This window comes from Corylus avellana, chromosome 9, assembly GCF_965113065.1.
Source record: "Corylus avellana chromosome 9, dhCorAvel1.hap1.2, whole genome shotgun sequence".
Classification (NCBI taxonomy): domain Eukaryota; kingdom Viridiplantae; phylum Streptophyta; class Magnoliopsida; order Fagales; family Betulaceae; genus Corylus; species Corylus avellana.
Genome location: NC_142498.1, coordinates 18,368,333 through 18,394,713, shown reverse-complemented (window position 1 = coordinate 18,394,713; position 26,381 = coordinate 18,368,333). Strand labels below are relative to the sequence as shown.

Genomic DNA, 26,381 nt, shown 5'->3' with positions numbered 1-26,381 from the left:
AATTACGTGCGGGGAAGTGAAAGTGTGTATAACGGTATTTTTAAGAGCATTTATATCCAACTCAAAAAATTTACTTTTTATTTTAATTAAAAATTACATTTTTTTATCTCAACTATATACTTTCACTCGCCTATTTAAATATTAATTTTTAATAATTTCTTTATTCTTTATTGAGAGGAGAGATAATGTTAAAGATTAAAACATGGTTTATTTTTTAATTTGGTGAATATTATAGTTCAAAATTGATAAGTAGATATAATTGTTTTTTTTGCTCCTATTTAACATCCCGACTAGCTGAATGAGAATGCTCTCATGAGATCTTTTCAATTTTATTGTTTATATTATGTTGTCTATTTGTTTTATTGGTTTTGTTGATTTCAATGTACGAGTTATTTTTTGTAAGATCTATTTTAGAGGAATTGAAAGATAAAAACAAAACTCTAGAATGTTACTTTTATAGAGACGATGTTTCAATGTCTCTCTTTATCAAAGTTAATGGTTAATTAAATGGAAAACATAATAGGTTAAATGCTATATATCACACAAACATCTAACAAATATTTTTCAAAGTTAAAGTGACAAAGTCTAATAGCCTTTGAATTAACCATTCTTAAAAAAATTCTGAAATAATTTTAAAGCAACTTTCTAACCTTGTCTCGACCTCCAACGGTCCATTAATAACTAACCTACAGTTAAGGGTATACATGCGGGCGGATATTAACCGCCTGCATCCGTTATCTGTATTTATTTTCTATCTGCATTTATCCGTTATCCACTATTCGTAGATGGAGGTGTAGATGTAGTTAACAAAAGTCACTATCTACCTATCCCTTTATATGTAAATATGTAATAGTTTTATTTTTTTTATATATTATATTTAATAAATTTATCAAAACGCCAAAACGGCATCATGTTGGATTAGGTATAGGTTATGCTTACATTGTTTTAGGTGTTTTTTCTTCACAATTCACTCACTCACTTGGGCAAAAAGGCAAAGTACTGTGAGATCAATATATTTTCAAAACATTAGGGTTTTTTTAAAAATAAAACAAGTCCAAAACACTAAAAATTGGCCCAAATTAGTTTCAAAATCGTTTAAAATAAGTTGTAATAGAGACTCAAAGAAGACCCAAGTGACTAAAATATGTCAATTACCTAAAATGCGAGTAGCGGATAATAACCACATTCAATAATCACTATAATTGCGTGCATGCTGTTAGTAAAAACATGACGCAAATGTGAATATTTAAAAGTGATATCCGCATTTTGCAAATGCGATTGCGAATATTGCAAATAACCGCATCCATATCCGCATTTACACCCTTACCTGTAGTAACTTTAAAAACTCCATTGCTAGTTAATTTATTGTTTTGCAAAGTTGAGGTGGAAAGCAATTTCTCTCACTAAAGAAAAAAAGGAAATGCTAGGTATTCTTATGGTATTCTTCTGGTGTTCTTTTGTTATTCTTCTGGTCCTAGGTAGATATATTATTTTCTAAAAACCAAGTAAGAGAAATAAAGATCACTTTCTTTTTTGCTTTTTTTATAAAATTATATCTACCTAAAACTAGGAGAACACCAGGAAAACACCTAACATTCTCCATATAATGCTACTCAAGAGAGTGACATCAAGTGACAGAAGGAAAATGTTATGGACGTCAACACATAAAAATAGTAATAAACAAAGAATTGTTATTATTTTGTTTTTGGTAGTAAAAAAAAAAACGGAGGAGAAAAGGACCCTGGCGGGCCTCTCCCATTATCCCCTCCCAAGAATTATTAACTAAATTCTCTAGAGCTTGTGAAGAAAACAGCCAGCTTCTTGCCTTTGGGAGGCAAGTTGTTGTGTTCTGAGCATTTACAACTAGCTTTCCATAAAATTTAATGGAGAAATAAAGGATTTCTAAAGTACATTTAACTTTTGTAGAACAAACATGAAAAGTTACCTTATTAATAATGTAACATATATTTTCCATACAAATTTCCGTATAAAATCAAGATATGCATAAACTCCAGTAGTGGTTTGGAAAGCTGCTTATATGGATTGCACTCTTTAAACATATGCAGAAACTTATAAGGCAACCGGTATGCATAAACAGAAGCAGAAGTACTCCTCCATGCTAAGGCAAAGTGGATAACCCCTGTGAGTGACACGATTATAAAGCAAGGGCAAGATACTATTCACCTTCCTTCTCCAATAATATCACTGATCATTGATTCAGTGACGTTAGTAGGTGAGGGCATTGGATCATTCCTTGGCCTTATGCTAGTTGCGTGGCCATCTTGGATTTTCGGCTGGCTGCTACCACCGGGAGTGGCTAACGGAGTATCTTCTTCACTTAAAAAGTTGCTTGTTATATCTTTGTAATTCCATTCTGTTATATAACTTGGCTTTGATGTAACGGTGCCCACTTCAATATCTCCAGCAAGCATGGCTACGACGCGTGACATGGGTGGGCGCATCATTGGTGATGCTTGAGTGCACAAAAGAGCCACTCCTATCAATCGAGTGGCTTCATTTTCATCAAACTCCAGTAATCTGGGATCCACTAGTCCCAAAGCTTGGTTATTTTCACGTAGGGTCCATGCCTGAGAAACATATATAATAGAGATTTTATAACAAGAAAAACAAGTTTCGATTAAGCAGTAATTTGATAGAGAGATACTCATGTTCTATACCCATTCTAGCAGATAAATCTTTTCGGTATCCAAGCTATTGTCTGAGTTTGGCCTCCCACTCAAGATCTCCAAAGCAACAACACCAAAACCGAAAACATCTGCCTTTTCTGTTAAGTGCCCACGCATTGCATACTCTGGTGCGAGATAGCCACTACAAGAATAACATCAATTAAAAGAAATGCCGAGCGAAGAAATTTTGGATAAAATCTCCTCAATCTCACACTGAAACGCAGAATAAGAGGCTCTCGAAAGATCAAGCTTAAAGATCAAAATCAAAATATTGAAAAGCATGAGTCAAACACACTATGCAGGCACATTTTGATTTGGGGCCTCAGTTGTTGGTTTAGTTTATTTATGTATCCTCGGGTTTTTAAGTTAGCAGTCCCAGAACAGCTCCATGGAGTAGCATTGCTATTCTCTTTCTTGCTTATTTCAAAGCACAAACCATTCCTCTCTTGTGACACCATAAAATAACCATAAACCCATATACAAACCATTCCCAACCTTTTCCCACAATAGATCCAAACCTAGCTTTCCTAAAACCCTAGAAATAACCTGCTAAACAATACAATTCCTGCAGGCTCAAATTTTAGCACTGAATAGCAATCAAGATTCAATATTATCAAGCCCTTTTAAAGTTACAGACCCTATATTCACTGCTCCCTTCATTGAACTTTAAAGCCACAATTTTTCCAAAGATTTTGCCCACCATAACCATATATGTCAATTCGTAGGAAGTATACAAATAACTAGAGCTGTACTACATCAGTCAGATTGCTGTGGACAGTTTTGGGAAATAATTCATTAATAGGACCAATGATACACCTCTAAAACCCATCCTATTTTAACTTACGAATGCAACGCGATCAGGTATCTATTTCCAAAAAATGTAGTTATTTTTGTTAACTTCATAGTATCAGGTGACTAGACAGCTACAAAAATAAAGGGGAAAGTTCACTTAATTCTCCTAAACTTTCATCGCTTTTGCAATCTCTCTCCCAAAGTTCAAAAACTCTCAATTTAATGTATCAAACTTTAAAAAATTTGCAATCTCTCTGTTAAAATTTTCTATTAAATCCTAATGAAGGGGTGAGAAAATCCTAAAACACCCCTGTATTCTCCCCAACTTTTTTTTCACTTTTCTTAAAAAAAAATGTAATTCAAGGATAATTTTGTAATTTCATAAAGTTTAAGGGGTATAGTGGTAATTTCACCCTTTGACCATCTAATTTAATCCCAAACCCTAAGGAGAGGCGTGAGATTGCAAATTTTTTAAATTTCAATACACTAAATTGAGAGTTTTTGAGCTTTTGGGGGGGAGGGGGGAGAAAATTGCGAAAGAGATGAAAGTTCAGGGGAATTGAGTGAAGTTTTCCCTAAAATAAAATACCCCAAAACATTACATTTGTATACGTTGGTTACATAATTATACTGATAATGAAGCTCTTTTCTTTTGTACAAATTGGTGAAATATATAATTCAAAGTAGAAGTAGTTATGAACTATGTGGACCATCCCAATGGGGTGGTGAAAGGGAAGGCCTCAATTAGTAGAAAAAGGACTCCCAACCCCTTGGGGTTATCCTGCACTTCAAAGAAGTAGAAAAAGAAATAAAAAATAGTGATAATTTGATTCTTCGTTACCAAACAATATGATCTAAATAAAAACATTAAGAAGAATAGTTCAAGAAAATGGTTGAAAGAGCTAGCTTACATGGTCCCAGCTACTCGAGTGCTGATGTGTGTTTTCTTATCATCATATAGCTTTGCCAATCCGAAATCTGAAATTTTCGGGCATAGTTCTGCATCAATTAAAATATTACTAGCTTTGACATCTCGATGTACAATTCTCGGCCTTGACTCCTCATGAAGATAAGCTAGCCCTCTTGCAGTTCCTAAGCATATGCTAAATCGGGTTGGCCAATCAAGATGCAAGCTATTGTTTCCTGCACAAATAGTGGCTCTCATCTGATAAAAATTAAGTAGTTGCAATGTGGTCAATCATTTCTAGCCAAGAATAACTTGGGGTGCAAAAAACATTGTTAATAATGGCATCTTGTAAACCCTAAATCACTAAAACAGAGGACTATTATCATTTGAGAGTTGAACTACTTCAAATCATGTGCAAATTCTCCAGATCCTACAAAAGAACTTGGGATACTTTTAGAAGTTGTGAATAACCCCAAGATGTAGGCTTTGAATGGTAGATATATAGAAATCCATAAAACTATAATCAGACAATCAACAAAGAAACGGATTAGATATAAATGATTCAGACATTGACCTGCATCCTCATACAAAGTGTTAAGTCCCAACATCATATAAGTATATACTTTTGACAAAACACTGGTAAAAAATAGGTTTAAGTCTAACCTAAAAATAGGTTTAAGTCTTATAAAAAAAAAAAAGGTTTAAGTCTAAAGTCAAGGGATTCATGTAATACTCCATTGAAGAACTTTTGCGCAAGTCCATGAGGACATCGGCATACTTGAATTGATCTCAAACAACTTACAACAGTGACTTAGAAACTCCAGAATTCAACCTTAGGAGGACATATTGGACCACTCAAGACCTAGGGTTAAAGCATTGTGAGTTGGCTACGAATGGTGTTAGTTTTTATTTAAAAAGAATTGATTTTTACAAAACTATTCAATAACATCCACAGTTTTCTAACGTTTCTTTAAGAAGTGATATCGTTTTGAGTTGAACTAGGTCTCATGGTTTTTCCCTAGTTGAGTTTTTCATGTAAAAAAACCCCCACGTTTCAGATGTGTGATGCCTTTTACATTATGTACTTTATGCGGTTGATTGTTGTAACTACAAATATTAATAGCACAATGGATTTGCAATTCTCATTCACAACTATTTAAGTACATGTTATACCTGTAATGGTCAATCTTGTTCAATTCTGCAGCATATTATTATTGATTAATAAGCACTTGAGATCCATTTCATTTACAAAAAAATTGCACAAAAATTGGTATATAAACCAATTAGTTGGACTTTTGACAAAGGTATAAAAATTCATTATGGATTATGGATACCACAACATGGCTCTCAAGAAGTTCAAACCCTAGCAGTAAAAACCTAGACAACTCATTGTCTCTCTAAAGGTCTAGTAAGGAACTCTACAACATCCTCTTGAAATAAACCCAAAACCTAACCTGAATGAAATGAATCAAACGGTATAAGTTTGGTATGTCAAGGGCCTCTTCCCTATGGCTCCCACTAGTTATGAGGTTTATGCATCACAAATAGGACTTAATGCAAAGGTACTATTGCAACGATGGGTCATAACATTGAATAATTTGTGACAAGATCTGATAACATGAACTTCTGTCGTCTTTTCTTACAAACAAACTACGAGAAGAGAATTTTTGAAATTTAACTATGCAATATAAGTAAAATCCTCTGTTCTTTCCTTTTTTCTTTTCTCTTAAGAAACAATTGTACGCTAAAAATGTTAGTAATATCTGATACTTTAATAAGCACAAAGAATTCTGTTCCTCTGGTTATTATGTATGACATGGTTATTTAGAATTATACCAAAGAGTGCTTGATCAAGGCTTTTGTTCTCAAGATATTCATAAACCAGGAGACGTTTATCTCCTTCGATGCAGCATCCATACAGAGTCACAAGATTGCGATGTTGTACTGCAGATATGGTAGCAATCTCGGTTATAAATTGACTCTTCCCTTGGTGAGATGCTACTGAAAGTTGCTTCACAGCCACCACCCTCCCATCAGAAAGCGTACCCTATAACATAGCACAATTAAGAAACATAAGACAGAAGCCCTCTTGGGTGAGATCTAAATGTTGAAATCACCTATTTTTATTTTTGAAATGTTATGTCATCATGTATAATGTGGTTATGTAGTAAGATGAAGTTCACCTTGTAAACAGGTCCAAACCCCCCTTCTCCTAGCTTGTTAGAAGGAATAAAGTCTTCGGTGGCAGATCTCAACTCAGCATAACTAAAAGTATTTGGTCTAGGGCCAATGCCAAGAAGCTCTGCAAAGTCAAGCAAGGATATACGTTCTAGTATAAGGTACATAAAATGATACTTGTAGCAATCATGAGGATTTTGAGGCATATATGTGGTTCATCAATGATTGGTACATAGATCATGTACATTAAAGTGTTATTTTTTAGGATGAATAAATCTTATTAAAAGACTAATTAAAAGAAAATTAAAGAGAAAACAGAAACAGCACGGCCACACATGAAGCCCCTAAGCCCTAACCTAAACTCTCACTCGGCGGGGCGACAACACAACTACCCAAAGAAACTACAAGGGTCAAACAGCACAAAGGAAAACTACCACTCTAAGAAAACAATCAACCAAGCACAAACCTCAACTAATAACATTCTCAGAAAAACCCCGAACCAATCAGCTGTCTATAAGAAAGGGAAGGCTGGATCCCAAACAAAGAATTTATCCTCGATCTAACCCAGAAAAGGATGTTTGAGAGCACATTGACTACATTTCTAGTTTCCACATAAGATTCTAGTGTTTCTCTCACTCCATATTGCATCCACAGCAGCCAAAAATATCAACTTGGCAACAAGGCATATAAGATAATTTTGTTAAATTATCAATTATCTTAAAAGCTTAAACTCGTAAGAAGGGGTAGATTTAATAATTTAATTAATATTTTAACACTTTAACTCACATGTGGGTTCAATCTCCCCTTAATAAGTGAGACCGAACAAGTAGAATATTTAATTGAAATAGGAAGTGAATGACGAAGACAAGATTCTAACTTAGAACATTTGCTCTGATACCATGTTAAATCACCAATTATCCCAACAGCTTACGTTGATAGGAATGAGTGAATTCAATCATTTAATTAATATTCTAACAAATTCTCTTAAAACTTCTAACCATCCACTGGATAGTTTCTTCCTAGCTTCTAATACACCAAAGGAGGTTGCACTTATCATAAAGTACCAAATTTTCCCAGGGAAAAGGGCGCAAGAAGAACAAATGGTCAAGATTTTCCTCCCTCATATTACAAAGAATGCACCCAGTACACTGAGAAATGCGATGGGAAGCTAGATGTTCCTAGGCTTTCTGTGAAAGAAACTACTATGCTCTTACCTTCCTCATCACTGCTGCCTGATTTTCTTTTCTGAAAACAAATTGCAAATATCAGTATCAAGCTCACAACTCCCACAGGGACTGCAATGCCAATAATCAATCCTGTCCTGCTCTTCCCTTTTGGTGTACTTGGTGGAATCCCACTAACAGTTGGCTTGAAAGCTGAGCAATAAAAGTTAGTTGATGAGCGGTAGCAGTTGACAGTAAATAAGTAAATTATACCATCTGAAACATAAAGATCCGCAACTATCATGTACATTACCTGAAACAACATGGAGGGCTGAAATCATTGGCCCATAGTCACCTTGCTTTGGTGTGCAGCAGGTCCCCTTACCAGCCCAAAACAAATGAATTTCGAGGTAGTTCTCAGACACAGTAGCATTGAAAACCTTTTGGATTGCTTTCCCAACACCACCTGCCTCCTTTGATATGTCAAAGTCCTTTTTTTGAAGACTCCCCTATAGAACCAGTAGAGAGGAGCAAAATTGGTATATTCTATTCTAAGAATAATTTGCAGAAACTTTTATTTGAAGAAATATTTTAGAGTTTCTACTTCAATATTGAATAGTTTAGAGTTTCGTTTATACTGTTCTTACCTGAATATAGATATCAAATACACGCCTTCCTAGACTCTCCCAAGTTTGTGTGCTTCGATCTTTAAAGACTGTTTCTGCAAATAGCATGTTTACAGTGTAATTTCCATTCTCAAGACCCAGGCCATAGTATCTAAGTGATCCAGGTGATATTCTCGATGTCTGGAAAAGCTCCGGGGTGTTCGTCCCAGTTACTTGTGCCAAGGTAGTTCTCACATATGATGGACTTTCGCCGTTAAAAAACAACCCCACATTACTCACTGCCCATTTGTTTAAACTGGTGACATTGAATGATGCTGCACCAAGAGGTGTGTTTTCTGCCTCATACACTATGCCATCGGCAGATCTCTTCATTGGGCCACCGCATTTGATTGAGAAGTTCGCGTCTGTAAGATTCAATATGAAAGCATTTCTGTTGATCTATACATAGGTAAACCAAGGTGGACTGACACTCTGAGAAATCAAAAATGTCAAATTCTGGTCTAACAAAAATGTGTAATAGAAAGACTGAAACTTCTTAATCCTACAAATCAATCATATGAAAAAGTGATGAGAGCCACCACAATCCATTTCTAATATAAACGTTTTTCTTTGTCTATATTGTGTTATAAAGCATGCCCTACTTGCGTCTAGGTGCTCATAGTGAATATATATATATATATATATATATATATATATATATATATAGTTGAGTTTCTTCTTAGAATGGCCTAGAATTGCGACATGTAGTGTGAACCTATGCTTTTTAGTTTATCTTCTTGTTCATTTTGCTGTTTCGTTTTTCTTAAAAGTTGTTTCTTTTGCGTTATATATACAAAGGATGGTCGAAAGAGAAATCTCTATTTGACAAGACTTCTTTCTATACTTTTTGAATTGTATTAGAACCGGGAAAAGTATAGAGAAAAAAGATATTTCTTTTCTATTATATTAGAATTTTTCATTTTTCTGTTTTTTGTCTTTATTTCCTATGGTTCTGTACTTTTGTTTTCGTTTTTTGTCTTTAATTATTTTTTGTTCTAATTTATATATTACTGTTTAATTCAAATTGTTTTTCTTTTTTAGTTTCCATTGTTGTTGATTGAGTAGTTTTTTTTTTTTTTTTTTGTGTGTAACGCACATTGTTTACGTGTTTACTCGATGGGCGACATTGGCTTTCAAGGTTTCATTGAAACTGCGAAAAGTGTATAGAAAAAGATAGTTATTTTCCATTATAGTAGTATTTTTCATTTTCTGTTTTTTTATCTTTATTTTATGTGGTTTTGTTCTTATGATTCCGTTTTTTGTCCTTATTTTCTATTCTAATTTATATAATATTTTTTATTCAAATTGACTATTATTTTTTTAAAAAATTTTACACTATATTTAAGGAAATGATAGTGAGAGAGAGTTTCTTATCGTTTATTTTAATACTAGGTATGATGATTTTTTTAGTTTATGCTGTTGTTCATTGAGTTATTTATTTATTTATTTTTCCAACCATCCTTCACATATATAACGTAAAAGAAACTTTTTCCCACTACCAATATTCTTTTGTTTACCAAGAAAGCTAACTGGAATTGGGTATCAACATTCTCATGCTTTTGAGCACTTTTTTTTTTTTTTTTAACTTTGTCAATGAGAAAGTTTAACTGCTAAAAAACAAAGGCTTTCCAGTAGAAGTCTGTGTTGAGTGATACTATGTTCTTTAATTTTGATAGTTAGGAATATTTGCAACACTCATTAAACCTATAAGTTGATCTATACATAGGTAAACCAAGGTGGACTGACACACTGAGAAATCAAAAATGTCAAATTCTGGTCTAACAAAAATGTGTAATAGAAAGACTGAAATTCTTAATCCTATTCATCCAAAAAATAAAAGGAACTTCTTAATCCTACAAATCAATCATATGAAAAAGTGATGAGAGCCACCACAATCCATTTCTAATATAAACGTTTTTCTTTGTCTATATTGTGTTATAAAGCATGCCCTACTTGCGTCTAGGTGCTCATAGTGAATATATTATCATCCTATCATATCATATATATATGTAGCTGAGTTTCTTCTTAGAATGGCCTAGAATTGCGACATGTGGTGTGAACCCATGCTTTTTAGTTTACCTTGTTGTTCATTGTGTTGTTTCTTTTTTCCTAAAAGTTGTTTCTTTTACGTTATATATACAAAGGATGGTCGAAAGAGAAATCTCTATTTGACAAGACTTCTTCCTATACTTTTTGAATTGTATTAGAACCGGGAAAAGTATAGAGAAAAAAGATATTTCTTTTCTATTATATTAGAATTTTTCATTTTTCTGTTTTTTATCTTTATTTCCTATGGTTCTGTTCTTTTGTTTTTGTTTTTTGTCTTTAATTATTTTTTGTTCTAATTTATATATTACTGTTTAATTCAAATTGTTTTTTTTTTTTAGTTTCCATTGTTGTTGATTGAGTAGTTTGTTTGTTTGTTTGTTTGTTTGTTTTTTTTTTTTTTTTTTGTGTAATGCACATTGTTTACGTGTTTACTCGATGGGCAACATTGGCTTTCAAGGTTTCATTGAAACTGCGAAAAGTGTATAGAAAAAGATAGTTATTTTCCATTATAGTAGTATTGTTCATTTTCTGTTTTTTTATCTTTATTTTATGTGATTTTGTTCTTATAATTCCGTTTTTTGTCCTTATTTTCTATTTTAATTTATATAATATTTTTTATTCAAATTGATTATTTTTTCTTTTTAAATTTTACACTATATTTAGGGAAATGATAGTGAGAGAGAGTTTCTTATCGTTTATTTTGATATGAGGTATGATGATTTTTTTAGTTTACGCTGTTGTTCATTGAGTTATTTATTTATTTATTTTTCCAACCATCCTTCACATGTATAACGTAAAAGAAACTTTTTCCCACTACCAACATTCTTTTTGTTTACCAAGAAAGCTAACTGGAATTGGGTATCAACATTCTCATGCTTTTGAGCACACTTTTTTTAAAAAACTTTGTCAATGAGAAAGTTTAACTGCTAAAAAACAAAGGCTTTCCGGTAGAAGTCTGTGTTGAGTGATACCATGTTCTTTTGATAGTTAGGAATATTTGCAACACTCATTTAGATACTTATAAGATTGTTAAAATTGGAATTTTATATCGAGTATTGTTGAAAAGTTGTCCTGAATGGTTATATAGCCAAAGTGTATGGTTTCAAGGTAACAGAATGTTAGTAGAAGAAGTAGTTTAGTCATTTTCTACCAGTTCATGCCAGATTTTTCTATTCATGTCTTTGTTTTTGGGTGCTCCAATATTCCTACCATGTTTTTCTTTCTTTCTTTTTAAAACATAAAAATACATTCTTTCTTTTGTTTATAAAATGAGTAAGCTAACTGGATCAGGTATCAACATTCTCATTTTTTTTAGTACACTTCTATTTTTGTCGGTGAAATAGAACTATTTCTTAAAATATTAGTTGATGAGAAGAAATTGGTGAAAGACAAAGGTTTACCATATTAGTATTAATATTCAAAAGAAAAGTATTTTTCAATGGAGGAAAAGTGGTATTATTCTTGGGATATGATAGATTGTGGTTGGTTGGGTTTTGTGACTTTGTTCATTTTCCATTATTGATTAATCCAGGTTTTCATTTTGATAATTTTTTCCTTTATAGGTCCTTTCGTTTTGAACTACATCTATGGGAACAAATATTTAACATGTTTCAATTTATAAGGATTAAACTTTATGAATTTCTAAACTTATTTGATATGGGGGTTTACGGTGTTAAGTAAAGAAATATGGCTCAAAATGGTCGTATGAAAATTTTTCATTTTTAATAGTCAATTAGTTAATTGAGTGAAGAAAAGAAAATTGGTTACAGATAATCTTTTAAAGACTTTTTGAATAAATTTTAATGAGAAAAAGCCGAGTATAGTGCGGGTTATAAACTAGTGTATATAATAATCCAAAAAATGGGAAAGAAAATTATAGCAGACATCACGAGTTGGTATTTGTTAAATTACCCAATCTAAAAATTAACTTTAGAACAAAACAGCTTACAGAGTGGAGAATTCCTATTGCACGGAAAGTTCCTCTGTAGACAATCCAATCCTGGAAAATTACTGCAAGCACAGAGAATGATAAATGCGCTCAATCTAGACTGAAATGCCAATTCTCTTTTCTTTTTCATTTTTTATTTTTTTTTATTTTTTATTTTATTTTAAGGAATCTCACTAGAAGTAAAAATTGCAGTTCCTTTGTGTAGCTTCTGTTCTTAAAAGCAGTTTTTATACTTAGATTCACAAAACCAGAAATAAGTGCAGAAATGTGTGACAATGCATGTTTTCAAAATTATTATTCTTAAAGACAGCCTATATCAAAGAACATCATTGTGATGTTTTCTGTTTCCTTCTGTCCCATTCAGGATAGATGAAAGCACAAAAAAAAAATGTTTTTGAAATCAGTGCAGAAATGTGTTACCACACACCAGGTATACCCTAAACCTAAACTTCTAAAAATCTTCATCTTGTTTTGTTTTGAGAAAACACCCGAAAACAGGTTCTCTTTTCAATCCTATTGTTTTTTTTGGGGGTAAATAATCATTCATATAGTTTTTTTTTTTATATAAGTAATGTGTATAAATCAAAAGCACAGAGAGGCGCAATCCAATTACACAGGGAGTATAAAAAGAGAGCGCCTAGATAGAAGAAGAGAAGATAAAGAGAAACTTTTCACTAACGGAGCTAACCAAGCGGCCGTCCAAGTGAAAAGAGTAAAGAAGAAAAAGTGGATAAGCTCCTCTAAAGTCCTAGTGGAATCTTCAAAGCATCTGACATTTCTTTCCCTCCATAAGCACCACATAAGACATAAAGGAATCATCTTCCACACTACCGCACTTCGGGATCGTCATTCATATAGTTAGTAACGGTTTTGTTAAGAATGGATAAGAGATACCATAACGCACTTACTAACCTTCTGTTTGAGCTATCAAAAGTGAAATTGTTGGCCACTAAATTCCTGCACAATTCCATGAAAGGATAACAGATCAATGTCTAAGAATAATTCTTAAAGATGCAAGGAGCAATAAGTTGATTAGGGTGCATTTCTTAGAATTAGTACTCTAAAAACCAAATCTTAAATTTGACATTATTTCAGTAAAACCATTTTATTTAGAGAGTCTGAATATATTTTTTTAAGCAGTTATAATTCATAAGATGAATTGCTACCCTCAAGTTATATTGTACATGATTAAGGTGCATTGAATGTGACTCACACATAGAAGATCTAAATTGCAAATTCCTTGTAAAATTGTGTTCATAGTCAATTGTTAAAGATAGTGACTCATATTCACAACGAGTGTTACATTATTTCCTAGGTTAAATGGAACTTATAGCATGGTAAGGGTATATGGGAAATTTAAATATACCTGGTTAGGGTTTTAATTGGTAACCGTATGTATATGTTGTAACCCTATTTTTTATATATATATAATATAGTGAAAAAGCTGCTTGCTCCCGTCCAGTGGATGTAAGCACAATGCTAAACCAAGTAAATTCTGTGTGCAGCTCGCTTTATCTTTTTCTTTATTTTTCACTAGCTTCAACATCAATAATAAAATTGACCATTTTATAAGGCTATATAATACATTAACAACTATACGATTGAACGGCTTGTCTTTGTCATTGAAGTAGAGACTTGTAGTCAATATATTAGTACATTTGAAATGTATTGAACTTATTGTAATTTGCATGAACGGTTTATACACAAAAATTGAGGCACGTTACTCTCTCCTCGTTACGCAGCCTACCACACATCTTATTATAGAGGGTTAGAGAAATATCACAATGACCAAAATACCCCTAAACCCTAATGACTCACAAACCCTAATAACTCTTCTAACACTCCCCCTCAAGCTTGAGCATATATATCATATAAATCCAGCTTGGAAGAAACAAACAAATGAAAAACACCTAGAAAAACATGCTCTCACACTCCCTCTCAAGCTGGAATAGCTTGGAGCACACAATACAAAGACTGATAAAAATAAAAATAACACGCAAATTCGCTAAAAGCTTCAATACCGGTCAAAAACTTGCCGAAAACTGCAACGAGCAATCGGATCTCGCGGAAAAACACCATGGTTGATAAGGATCTCGCCGGAAAACAACAAGGACCAATTAGAACCCACCTCAAAACACCAAGGCCAGTCGGATCTCGCTGCAAAACACTAAGAGGAGATCGGATCTCACCACAAAACACCAAGGTCGGTCGGATCTCAATAACAAACTTCCCACCAGTAGCAACCAAACAGAGATTTGCTTCTCCAACCAACTTGTCGGAACTGTGCCGGAGATGACCAGAACTCGCTGGAAACCTACTGGAGACACCTTAGAACACCACAGAAGTCTCTAGAGAGCTCAAAATCCACAAGAAAGACCACGCCAACCACCAGAGTAGCCACGAAAACCACTGGAATTACCAGATTTTGCCAGCGAAGCCACCATGCACCAGAAAAACCTTCAAAGACAACAAATATGGTAGCCATAGACCCAACCAACGACCACAAACCAACATTCTGGCCACCTTTGACGTAACTGACCACCATAGAGACTACTGGATATCACACAACGATCACAAAGCAACTTTTCAATGACAACCCAATCTGCCACCATGAAAATGTGGCAAACTTTTTTTTTTTCTCTCATTGGAGATCACACAACGAACAACTCTTTTAGAGCTCTATCAGGGCAAAGCCCGTGTGGGCATATAATGCCCACATGGGCGGTGCTGCCACCAGAGGGAAACTCACCACTAACAGGACGAGAGATTCAACCAAAAGAAAAAGAGCGGAAACTAAGAATACAAAAAAAGGGCCAAGGATTTAAACCTTAAGGCTCTGATACCATGAAGAAAATAATAATCAAATGGAAAAATAAAATAAGAGCGGAGATAAAATAAAATAGAGACATGATTTTTACGTGGTTCGGTTTATGACCTATGTCCACAGATAAAGCCCTAAGGTTACATTTGTTCTTATTTCACTTGATGATTTTACAATACAAAGGGTCCCTATCTATAGGGAGTTGGAGAGTTTACAATCAATGACAATAAAATCATATATCGTAATATATTCTAACAAGAGGCATTTTTTGATGTTATACCACAAAACTTGCCTCCCGGGCTCCCTCCCATGAGGGCTATTCAGTACCATATTGATTTAGTGTCAGGAGCCAGCTTGCCTAATAAAACCCATTATAGGTTAAGTCCTAAAGAGCATGACGAGCTCAATAGGTAAGTGATGGAGTTGTTGGAGATGGGTTATGTGTGTGTAAGTATGCGTACTTGTGCTATACCAGCATTAGTAGTTCCTAAAAGTGACGGAAGTTGAAGAATGTGCATTGACAGTAGAACCATCAATGAGATCACTGTCAAATATAGATTTCCCATTCCTCATTTGGATGACATGTTGGGCCAACTTTTTGGTGCTAAAATTTTCTCCAAGATCGACTGTACGAGTGGTTATCACAAAATAAGGATTCGACCGGGTGATGAATGGAAGACAACTTTCAAAACATGTGAGGGATTATATGAATGGCTATTATGCCATTTGGGTTGTCAAACGCGCAAAGCATTGGGTGATAAATCATGTTTCGAAACCTTATATAGGCAAATTTGTGGTGCTGTACTTTGATGATATACTTCTGTATAGTCATTCAATTGAGCAGCACCAGCAACATTTACAAGCTGTTTTGACTACTTTGGGAGAATAGAAACTGTTTATTAATTTGAAGAAATGCAGCTTTAAGACAGCAAGTTTTGTTATTGGGGTATAAAGTCTCTTCTCAAGGAATTCAGGTGGATCAATCAAAGGTGCAGGCTATTCTAGATTGGCCAACTTCTACAAACATTCATCAGGTACGCAGTTTTTATGGTTCAGCTTCTTTCTATCGGTGTTTCATTTGGAACTTTTATAGTTTGTATGAACAGTTTAGACACAAAAGGTGGAGGCTATTCAACTTATTCTTTAGTAGCCTACCACACATATTATTATATAGGGTTAAAATATTACAATGACCAAAATATCCCCAAACCCTATGACTCACTCACAAACCCTTATAACTCTTCTAACACTCCCCCTCGAGCTGAAGCATATATATCATATAAGTCCAGTTTGGAAGAAACAAGAAAACAAAAAACATACTCTAAAACTCCCTCTCAAGCTGGAACAGCTTGAAGCACACGTTACAAAGACTAATAAAATTAAAAATAATAAGAAAATACGCTAACAAACTTCAACGCCGGTCAAAAACTCATCGGAAACGGCAACAGGCGGTCGGATCTACACCAAGTCCGATAGGATCTCGCCGGAAAACAACAAGGACTAGTCGGAACCTATTGCAAAACACCAAGGCCGATCAAATCTCGCCGCAAAACACCAACGGTTGATCGGATCTCACCGCAAAACACCAAGGCCGGTAGAATCTCGCTGGACTACAACAACCGGTTGGAAACCACTACAAAACACCAAGGTCGGTCGGATCTCGACACAAAACACGACGGTTGATCAGATCTCACCGCAAAACACCAAGGCCAGTAGAATCTCGCAGGACAACAACAATCGGTCGGAACCACAGCAAAACACGAAGGCCAGTCGGATCTCGACAACTAACAACAATCACATTTCACGTGATCAACCAACGAGTCTCACCAAAACTACTATTGCTGAAAAAAAAAAAAAAAAAAAACCTTTGCTAGGGACAAGCAGACCACGCCAAAAACAGAAGCAAAACCAAACAGAAACCTTCGTCGGAGGATCGCTGGAGAGTTGCCAGAGCATCGCTGGAGATCGCTATAACTTAGCTGAAGACAGAACACGCTGGCAATAGCAAAACCAGAAGCTAAACCACACAGGAACCTTCGCCGGAGACCTATCGAAGGCTCGCCGGAAACACGCCGGCGTCCGACGTACCTCACCAGCGATGCCAACCACGGCTACAGACCCAAGCGACGACCACAAGGCAGTAACTATTAAACATGCCAGCCACCACCACAACACACGCCAGCAACCACCACAGAACACGCCTGGCAACCGGATACGTCACCAACCACCACAGAATATGCCGGCCAACCACCACAGAACACGCCGGCCACCATCACAGAACACCAAAAACAAACAAAATCATTTTTTTTTTCTTTTCTCTCGGTTTCCAAGAACAACTCTAAAATTTCATCAAGGCACTGCCCATGTGGGCACTATGCCCACATGGGCGATGGTGCCCACATGGGCGGTGCTGCCACCAAAAGGAGACTCACTAACAACAAGATGAGAAATTCAACCAAAAGAAAAAGAGCGAAAATTAAAATAACAAACAAAGGGCCAAGGATTTAAACCCTAAGGCTTTGATACCATGTTATAGTTTGTATGAATAGTTTAGACACAAAAGGTGAAGGCTATTCAACTTATTCTTTAGTAGCCTACCACACATATTATTATATAGGGTTAAAATATTACAATGACTCAAGTATCCCCAAACCCTAATGATTCACTCACAAACCCTAATAACTTTTCTAACAGGGACTTTAGCTCTTTAGTTGCACCTATTACTGATTGCATGAAGAAGGGGACATTTAAGTGGATTGATGAAGCTGAAGAAAGTTGGCAGAAGCACCGGTTCTTTGTCTACCAGACTTTATTAAAGTTTTTGAATTACATTGCAATGCTTCAAAGCATGGTATTGGAGGAGTCCTTAGTCAAGAAGGGAAGCCTGTGACATTCTTTAGTGAGAAGCTAAGTGGTTCAAGGCTGCGATTTTCAACTTATGATGTGGAGCTCTATGTAGCTGTGCGTGCTATCTACCATAGGAGAGAGTACTTATATCAGCAGGATTTCATTTTATATTTAGATCATGAGGCTTTAAAGTATCTGAATGGGTAGTAACATTTGAATCGTAGGCATGGGAAATGGGCAGCTTATTTGCAACAATTCTGTTTTATATTAAAGCATAAATCAGGCGCACAAAACAAGGTGGCTGATGCTTTAAGCAGGTCTCTTTTGTTATCAACTATGTAGGTTCAGGTTGTTGGATTCGATAGCTTCAAAGATCTGTATTCAACTGAACCCTACTTTGGACAGATTTACAAGGAGGTTTCCAATAGCAAAAGTAGGAATATTGTTGAATATTCCAGTAAAAATTACTGGAATACTACCATCTCAAAACTGCATGTTATTGAATAACCCTACTTTGAACCGATCTAGAAAAAATTACATTCCAGTGAATATTCCCATCTCAAAACTGCATGTTATCCACCACCCACACATCCGTGCCACGTGGAATATCTTCAATGGACTATCCCCACATCACATATCATGTTAAAAACTGACATTTGAGCCATCACCTACCTTATATAAAACAAATTTTGAAAACGTTTCCCACCCCCCTCTTATAAATTTTCATACTCCCACCCCAAATGACCCCATTACCTCCTTAGAGCACCAAACTCCATGTAGACTATCATATTTGGTCTCTATCACCAATCTCCATAATATTACTCTCTCCGTAGCATACCACCATAACCATTTTCTCGGAAGAGCTCGATTAAATTGAATTAGATTTCGAACTCCCAAACAACCTGAGTTCATCAGAGTACAAATTATTGACCAATTCACTAAATGAAATTTAAACTCATGCCTAATTCCACCCCAAAATCCCTCTAAAGTTTTTCAAGCCTATTAGTCACTCCCACTAGAATTGGGAAAAGAGAAATAAGTAGGTAAATTGGATAGCGTACTCTTGATCAAAGTCAATCTACCACCAATAGATAAATAAAGTTTTTTCCATCCCGCCAACCGGCCTTCCATTTTTTCAGTAATGTCATTCCAAATAGATATAGCCCTATAAGGAGCATCCAATGACAAACTCAAATACTTCATCGGCAACGAAAATACTCTACAACCAAGACTATGGGCCAACGCATCTAATTTTGCTAAATTAATCTTCAATCCCGAAATAGCTTCAAAACGTAAGAAAATACACGGCAAATGTCGTAGTTTTTCACAATTTGCATCACAAAAAATCATAGTATCATCTGCAAACTGGAAATGAGACACTAACAACTCTTCATTGTTCTTCGACCACACTCAAAATCCAAACAAAAGTCCCTTATCCACAGTAGCAACCATCCTCCTACTAAATGCCTCTATAACACGACAAACAATAGCGGCAATAACGGATCCAAGATCCCCAGTCTCAATCCACAAGAGCTAGAAAAAAAGCTAAATGGTGAAACATTAACAAGAATGGAAAACCACACCATAGTCATACAATGTGCTATCAAATCCCTCCATTTCTCCCGAAATCCACATATGTTCAACAAATAAAGCAAGAACTCACACTTTACATGATCATAAGCCTTCTCCAAATCCAATTTGCACAACACTTGTTATTAATCTCATTAATACACCTAAATCACATATAGTGTAACCCACATTCATCAAATTAATATGCAATTTCCAAATTCTCAAGTAATTCTCATAATTTCCAATTTATGAATTGAAAATGTCATACAAATTTGTTTTTAGGCACTATCCCTAACAATTTGGAGATGCCAAATAAAAATATTAATCATTATGTGAGTCTTAATCAAAGAAAAACATTAGTTTTTCTTTTCTTCTAGTTAAGATAAAAAGCAATCGATTAGTGATTTTTTTTTAGGAAAAAAAAAAAAAACTTACGGTTTAATTTTTCTAAACATGCCTATAGCATTAAATTTTGACAACTATAAACCTATATAACATATGAAATTACACATAAGCTAGGCTCCGTTATTGAAAGGCCCCATCACAGTACAAAGGAAAAGTACTTTTAGGTTCTTAAAAATCCGTATATGCTTTTTTCTTCGGGTACCACCCAAACGAGAGAGAGAGAGAGAGAGAGAGAGATTTACTCACCAGAAGGAATGCAAGCGTACAAGACAAATAAGGATGTTTGACATAATTACTTGTAAAACATATGATAAGTAGGAATGATAAAGATAATTACACAATATATACACAATTGGTTAGTGCAAATTCTTTAGTTGACTCTTGAATTACATTCTTTCAAGATAGATTAAAACATGCTAGAAAAGAAGTTCTATATGAGAACCTAAGTGCATGATGTTTTAAACCAAAATGTAAAAGCTAGAAAAAGATGAGGAGAGATGTATAAGAATTTAAAAGACATACAATTGTAAATTTGAGGTGGTTATCCATGTCGGAAAACTTCCTGATAGTTCATTGTAAGATAAATCTCTGCATGCAAAAGCATGTTAGTGGGAGTAAGTAGGCATATAATGCACCAAAACTTCATAATGAGAAAGAATTTAGAAAGCAAGTAGATTGATTTCATTCTATCACATGGACGAGGTCCTACTGGCTTGCATTTTACTAAGTAGATATACATCCAATTGGTCTTTATAAATAAATTTAACAAGAGATGAATTTATATTGGCACCTAGAATGCTTATTAGTGTCATGTTGCAGGCAATTAAAACATGCCACATGGTTTCTGGACAGACTTTTCTTTTTGTGAAATCATTGGGTAAAGCAACCTTATCATCATGGTTCATACTACAAAAACTGTAGTCATGCCCAAGACAATCAACATATTTCGAGGATATTCAAATTGCGGATGGGACTGAATGTGTCTCTTATCCTTCTCATTCTCTCTTATATCCTTCTTCACCCCCGTTTGCCTTGCCACTTAAGGTTTTTGGGTGTGTTTGCTATGTTTATAATTTGGGTCCTGGTTATGATAAACTTGACCCTTGTTGTATTGAATGTGTCTTCCTTGGTTATTCCACAACTCATAAGGGATATTGTTGTTATAGTCCTGTTCTTCGCCGCTACTTTTCTAGCGCCGATGTCACATTTGTTGAGTCTAATCCCTATTTTCCTGTTGAGGCGTCTTTGGGAGAATCTACCCTTGAGCCCGATGTCATGTCTATTTTGCCGCTTGCTTCATATCTCTCTGAGTCTATCTCTCCTCCTCCAGTCTTGTTGCCTCCACGCTCCCTTGCTCCACCCCAGGTTTATACACATCGACCACGCCCATCAGCTCCTGCACCTCCACCATCATCCTTCCGGTCTTTAGATCCGATGTCACATGCATCTGAGACCTTGCCCATTGCCCTACGGAAAGGTACATGTTCTTGCACTACTCAACATCCTATTAGTCAGTTTGTATCCACTAGTTCTTTATCTCCTTTCCACTCTTGCTTATTTCCCATCTCTCTACTGTTTCCACCCCAAAGACCGTGCAGGATGCCTTATCTTACTCTGGCTGGAGGCAAGCTATAGAATTGGAAATGAAGGCCTTGCATCAAAATGGTTCGTGCGAGCTTGTTCCATTACCACCTACTAAAAAGATTGTTGGTTGCAAATGGGTATACACGGTTAAGTTTAACCTAATGGTTCAGTCGAACAGTTGAAAGCTCGTTTGGTTGCTAAGGGTTATACAGAGACATATGGTATTGATTATGATGAGACGTTTTCTCCGGTTGCCAAAATTTCTTCTGTTCGTATTTTTATTTCTTAGGCTGCTAATCTTAATTGGCCCTTATTTCAATTGGATGTCAAAAATGTCTTTTTACATGGGCATTTACATGAGGAAGTTTAAATGGAGCAACCACCTAGGTTTGTTGCTTAGGGGGAGTATTAGGGTTGTGTCTATAAGTTAAAAAAGGCTTTGTATGGTCTCAAGCAATCACCACGGGCATGGTTTGGAAAGTTCTCTGCTGCGGTTATGGAGTTTGGTCTTCAGTGATGTCAAACAAATCATTCAGTATTTCACTTGCATACCAGTGCATGCTACATTCTCCTTGTGGTATATGTGGATGACATCGTGATTACCAGTGATGATTTAGGAGACATTGCTCGACTGAAACTATTTTTACAACATAAGTTTCATACAAAAGATTTGGGAAAACTAAGATATTTTTTGGGGATTGAAGTTGCTAGATCTCGAACAAGTATCAATCTATCTCAAATAAAATATGTACTTGATTTGTTAGAAGAGACAAGTCTTCTGGGTGCTCGTCCTGTTGACATTCCAATGGATCCTAATCAGAAATTAGTAAAGGATGAAGGGGAATTATTTGAAGATCATGGTAGGTATCATCGTTTAGTTGGAAAGTTGAATTGCCTTACTATTACTAGGCCAGACATTTCATATGTAGTTAGTGTTGTTAGTCAGTTCTTGGAGGTTCCTAGGGTTTCACATTGGGAAGCTGTTATTTGCACGGAGATAAAAGTTTAAACAGAGAAGCAAAAATAAACCTCTTTACTCAAACTTCCTCGCATGTTCTATAATATTTCTTATTATGATAGTTGCATTTTTCTTAACCCTATTATCTAAGCCAATTACATGGCTTTGGCTCACTCATGATTATTATTAAGATTTTTTGCAATTAGACGATGACCCCTTGAGTTGAGACTTATTGTTGATGGCAGCCTAACTTGTGGATGGATAATAAATAAATTAATATGAGAGATAGTCCATGTGGCTCAGCTATCTGTGCTTTGTGAACTATAATTTTTATCATATTTGGAAGTTTATTTGGCTATTTTGTTATTTAGTTGTTTGTTTCTATTGGCATTAGATTTTTGAAGTTGTAGACTACTCTAGGTGTCTTGAACCAAGATTTGCTTTAGGGCTGACAAATATTGGAGACGATTTTAGTTGTTGGAATTATGTTGACATTTCTTGTACATTTTATTTGAAGATATATGATTTTGATAGCCTGATAGTCTTGCAAATGTTTATAGAACTCTAACAAAAATTTTGAAAAGACTTTGTATAGGGTAAATAGTAAATTACCTAAATGAAATAAACTAATATTGAAATATATTGCAGAAAGGTTTCTAATGGGTAAAATTTTGGCAAGCCCATTTGGGGTTTAGGATGTGACATTTTTAAGCTTGCCTTTTCTTGTAGCCACCTAAAAGAAAATTATAACACAATATGCAGTAATATTACTGGGTGAGAGAGTGCTAATAGATTAAATATAGAATACTCCAAGGCATTAAGACTCACATATTCTGAAGCTTATCACTTTTTTGGCTAGGAAGCGTTCCAGAAAGACTATTGTTTCCAAGAAACCTGACCATTGCATTACATCAAAACAGAAAACGGAAAAAAAGAAAAAGGAAACGAAAGCAAAACAATATGAAGTGGAAAAAAGAGTCAGACCAAAAAATCAAATTCTTATAAGTGGATGAGTGAACTTATCAAAAAAAAAAAAAATTGGATGAGTGAAGATTTTAAAGCAAGGGAGCAGGAAACAGAGAGTAAGATTTTTACAGGTGTGTAAGAGAATTCATATTGAACAAATCACTAGGTATTTGGCCGGTTAACTTGTTGAAACTCAGATCCCTGCATTTGAAAGAACCAAATAAATGAAAGATAATTCCAATTACAAAATTGACATTTCAGACAGAATTATAACTTACAATTTTTGTAAACTTTGGTATTCTCCAATATCAGATGGAATATTTCCAGTGATCAGAGCATTTCTCAAATATCTTTGGAGTGAAAAAAGAAAATAGAGTACTTAGTGGTTAATACAATAAGATTAAATGTGAAACTAGACCAAAAAAAAAAAAAAACAGGTACATTTATTGTATTCGTATTATGCTAACTTACAAGTCTGTTAAGTTCTTCATGCTCCCAATGAAATCAAGGGAAGAGCTCACATTGTATAAATCACTGATCTGTCTGGACGATTATAGCCAAACATGACTGATATAAATATTTCTTACAATGTTTTTTTTTTTTTTTTTGTGGGGGGGAGAGAGAGAGAGAGAGAGAGCTTTAATCCATTACAAATATATACTCACAGAGAATTCAATGAAGTCAACATAGAAAAACTGGATGGTATTGGACCTTCAAAGGAGTTCCCTTGAAATCTCCTACAAAAACAATTGGCTAGCTTATTAAGAAGACCAATATCCATCGCAGAGACAGTAGTTTGCCTTTGCTTTAATAAAATGCGATAAAATCTAGATAGAAATACAACAAAATATGCCTTATTATCAACAAAAACGCATTTGAAGATGAAATTATATATATAGCATAGCTTACAATTGAGTAAGTCCCGTCCAGTTCCCAATAAACTCAGGTATGTTTCCAGTGAAAGGAGTGTCTGATGCCCAACTGAAATTGGAGAAGCTCACTAATAGTAAGCCAAGCCCCAATAGGGAGAAGGGGGGGAAAAAAAAAAGAAAAGGAGGGCAGATTAAAACGTATAGAGGGGGAGTAGAAACACTGTCTTGCTTACACGATTCGCATTTTTCGAAGGTTAGCAAATGTTGAAGGAATTTCACCACCCACTCCAGAACTGTCTGCATAACTGTAATATTCATAAACCAAAATATCTTTCAAATGATCTATACAGATGCATTGTTTGAAATGTTGACACATGTATAGACATGCTTATACTCGAATAAAACACAAAAAGAAAAATTGGAACTTACAGTTCCTCTAGTTTGACCAAGTTACCGAGTTCTCGAGGGAGTGTTCCAGAGAAATTGTTATTACCAATAGACCTGCATAATACACATCCCACGAGTTTTTGGAATGAAAAATCATTATTGGTTTAATGTATAGTTAATAGTTTTAACTTAACTTTGTACTTGCCAAAAAAAAGTGAAAGGAAGCGAATTCTTATAAGTCATTTCTAAGGTATTAAATCAGCTTTTTCTACCATTAGGAAGGTTCTAATAATTAAGATGTTTCTCAATGGTAACATGGAAAAATGAAAATCTAAAAAATACATTTAATACACACCATACTCTGAACAACGTTTCTAAGTTTTACTATAGAATGCACAGCATTAAATTTCTTTTCATGAGATAATTGAATTCTTTAACATTTTATAGTTTGAGGTTTGTTGGTAGTCATCACTGTAATCAGTGAAGATTATCTGTATCAGCATAAATTTGTTTTAGTCTAATGTATTGAACTGACCAAGAAAGAGAAAAAAAAAAAAAAAAAAAAAAAAAGGTTGTGTATGGTAAACGGCTCAAGCATCCTCATGGTTTTAAATGCATTGCTTCTCATATTTCATTAACTTGTCCATTAACCCCCCAGAGTTCAACAAATTTGATTCAACTAGATCTTTTGGATAAACCCAATAGAGTCCTAGTTGGGTATGTCAAATGGGAAATGGTATTAATTAATAATTACTTAGCAAGCAAAATAGCAAAAGTGACCTTTCAGGAATAGAAGCAACAAAAAACATTCATCATGGAACGATTCAAGAGGGCCATCAAGTAGTTTATCCACATTAAGGGTAGCAGAGGCACTTTTGTCAAACTTGTTTTTTTTTTTTTTAATCATTTGGTAAATGAGTCTAATTCACATGAACAAGACCTTTCTCTCCGAAGCAAACTCCATTCTAGCAGTAGGAATCCTATTAACAAAATCTGGTTGTAATATTGTCACCAAGCTGCAGCATCACGATTTCATTACCAATATGTACCCCATGTCCCTCATGCTTAAGAGGACAATGAACACAATGTGATCATATTTCTGATTGAAAAATTATCTTAAATCAGAATATTATTATAATTCACATTATCTACAATATATTTGCAGTCTCTACTCAAACATGGCTAAAATTCAGTTCAAATAGACTTTTTATTATTATTAATAAGTGATTATATTAAGGAAAAAACCAGGGTATGCAAAAGCACAGTGACATATCTCAGACTAAAAATCACAGAAACTCCCAAGCTGAGAATGAGACAAACATATACAGAATACTACCCAGGCCTAAAAACCTTGTTCGAAATACCTTATGATCTCTAACACCATCAATTTGTTTCTTATATAAGCTTGAGACATTAAACGAAAAGCCTTCTATCCCTGACATATTACAAGCATTTCTAACACTATTGTGAAAGGTTCTAGCGTTTCTCTCTCCAAATTATATAGATAAGTACAGCTAGCATGAGTTCAGAAATCATGCCCAGAAGCAACTGCCCGTTGAAGTGTTGGACCATAAGTTAATAGT

The 26,381-nt window shown here is 34.8% G+C and overlaps 1 protein-coding gene across 1 annotated transcript; it reads right to left on the bottom strand.

The window, feature by feature from the left end:
• Nucleotides 1–1,934: 1,934 nt before the first annotated feature.
• Nucleotides 1,935–25,852, bottom strand: LOC132191022 (putative LRR receptor-like serine/threonine-protein kinase At1g56130). Its single transcript, XM_088510815.1, has 20 exons — nucleotides 25,848–25,852; nucleotides 24,841–24,912; nucleotides 24,645–24,716; nucleotides 24,449–24,520; nucleotides 24,205–24,276; nucleotides 24,011–24,082; nucleotides 23,818–23,889; nucleotides 23,669–23,740; nucleotides 23,402–23,467; nucleotides 20,554–20,619; nucleotides 13,302–13,346; nucleotides 12,390–12,451; nucleotides 8,375–8,757; nucleotides 8,041–8,236; nucleotides 7,779–7,940; nucleotides 6,570–6,688; nucleotides 6,223–6,433; nucleotides 4,391–4,622; nucleotides 2,679–2,829; nucleotides 1,935–2,588 (listed from the first exon to the last, which is right to left on the bottom strand). The coding sequence occupies exons 1-20, from the start codon at nucleotides 25,850–25,852 to the stop codon at nucleotides 2,181–2,183; spliced, it is 2,610 nt and encodes an 869-aa protein (XP_088366941.1). The 3' UTR covers nucleotides 1,935–2,180.
• Between the last annotated feature and the right edge of the window lie 529 nt (nucleotides 25,853–26,381).

Excerpts from the sequence above, each read along its gene's own strand:
- LOC132191022 (XM_088510815.1), bottom strand. Across the intron at positions 23,741-23,817 it reads TACCAAAGTTTACAAAAATT|GGATCTGAGTTTCAACAAGT; the intron begins GTAAGTTATAAT and ends TTTCAAATGCAG. Across the intron at positions 13,347-20,553 it reads ACCACCTCAAATTTACAATT|GAATTTAGTGGCCAACAATT; the intron begins GTATGTCTTTTA and ends GGAATTGTGCAG.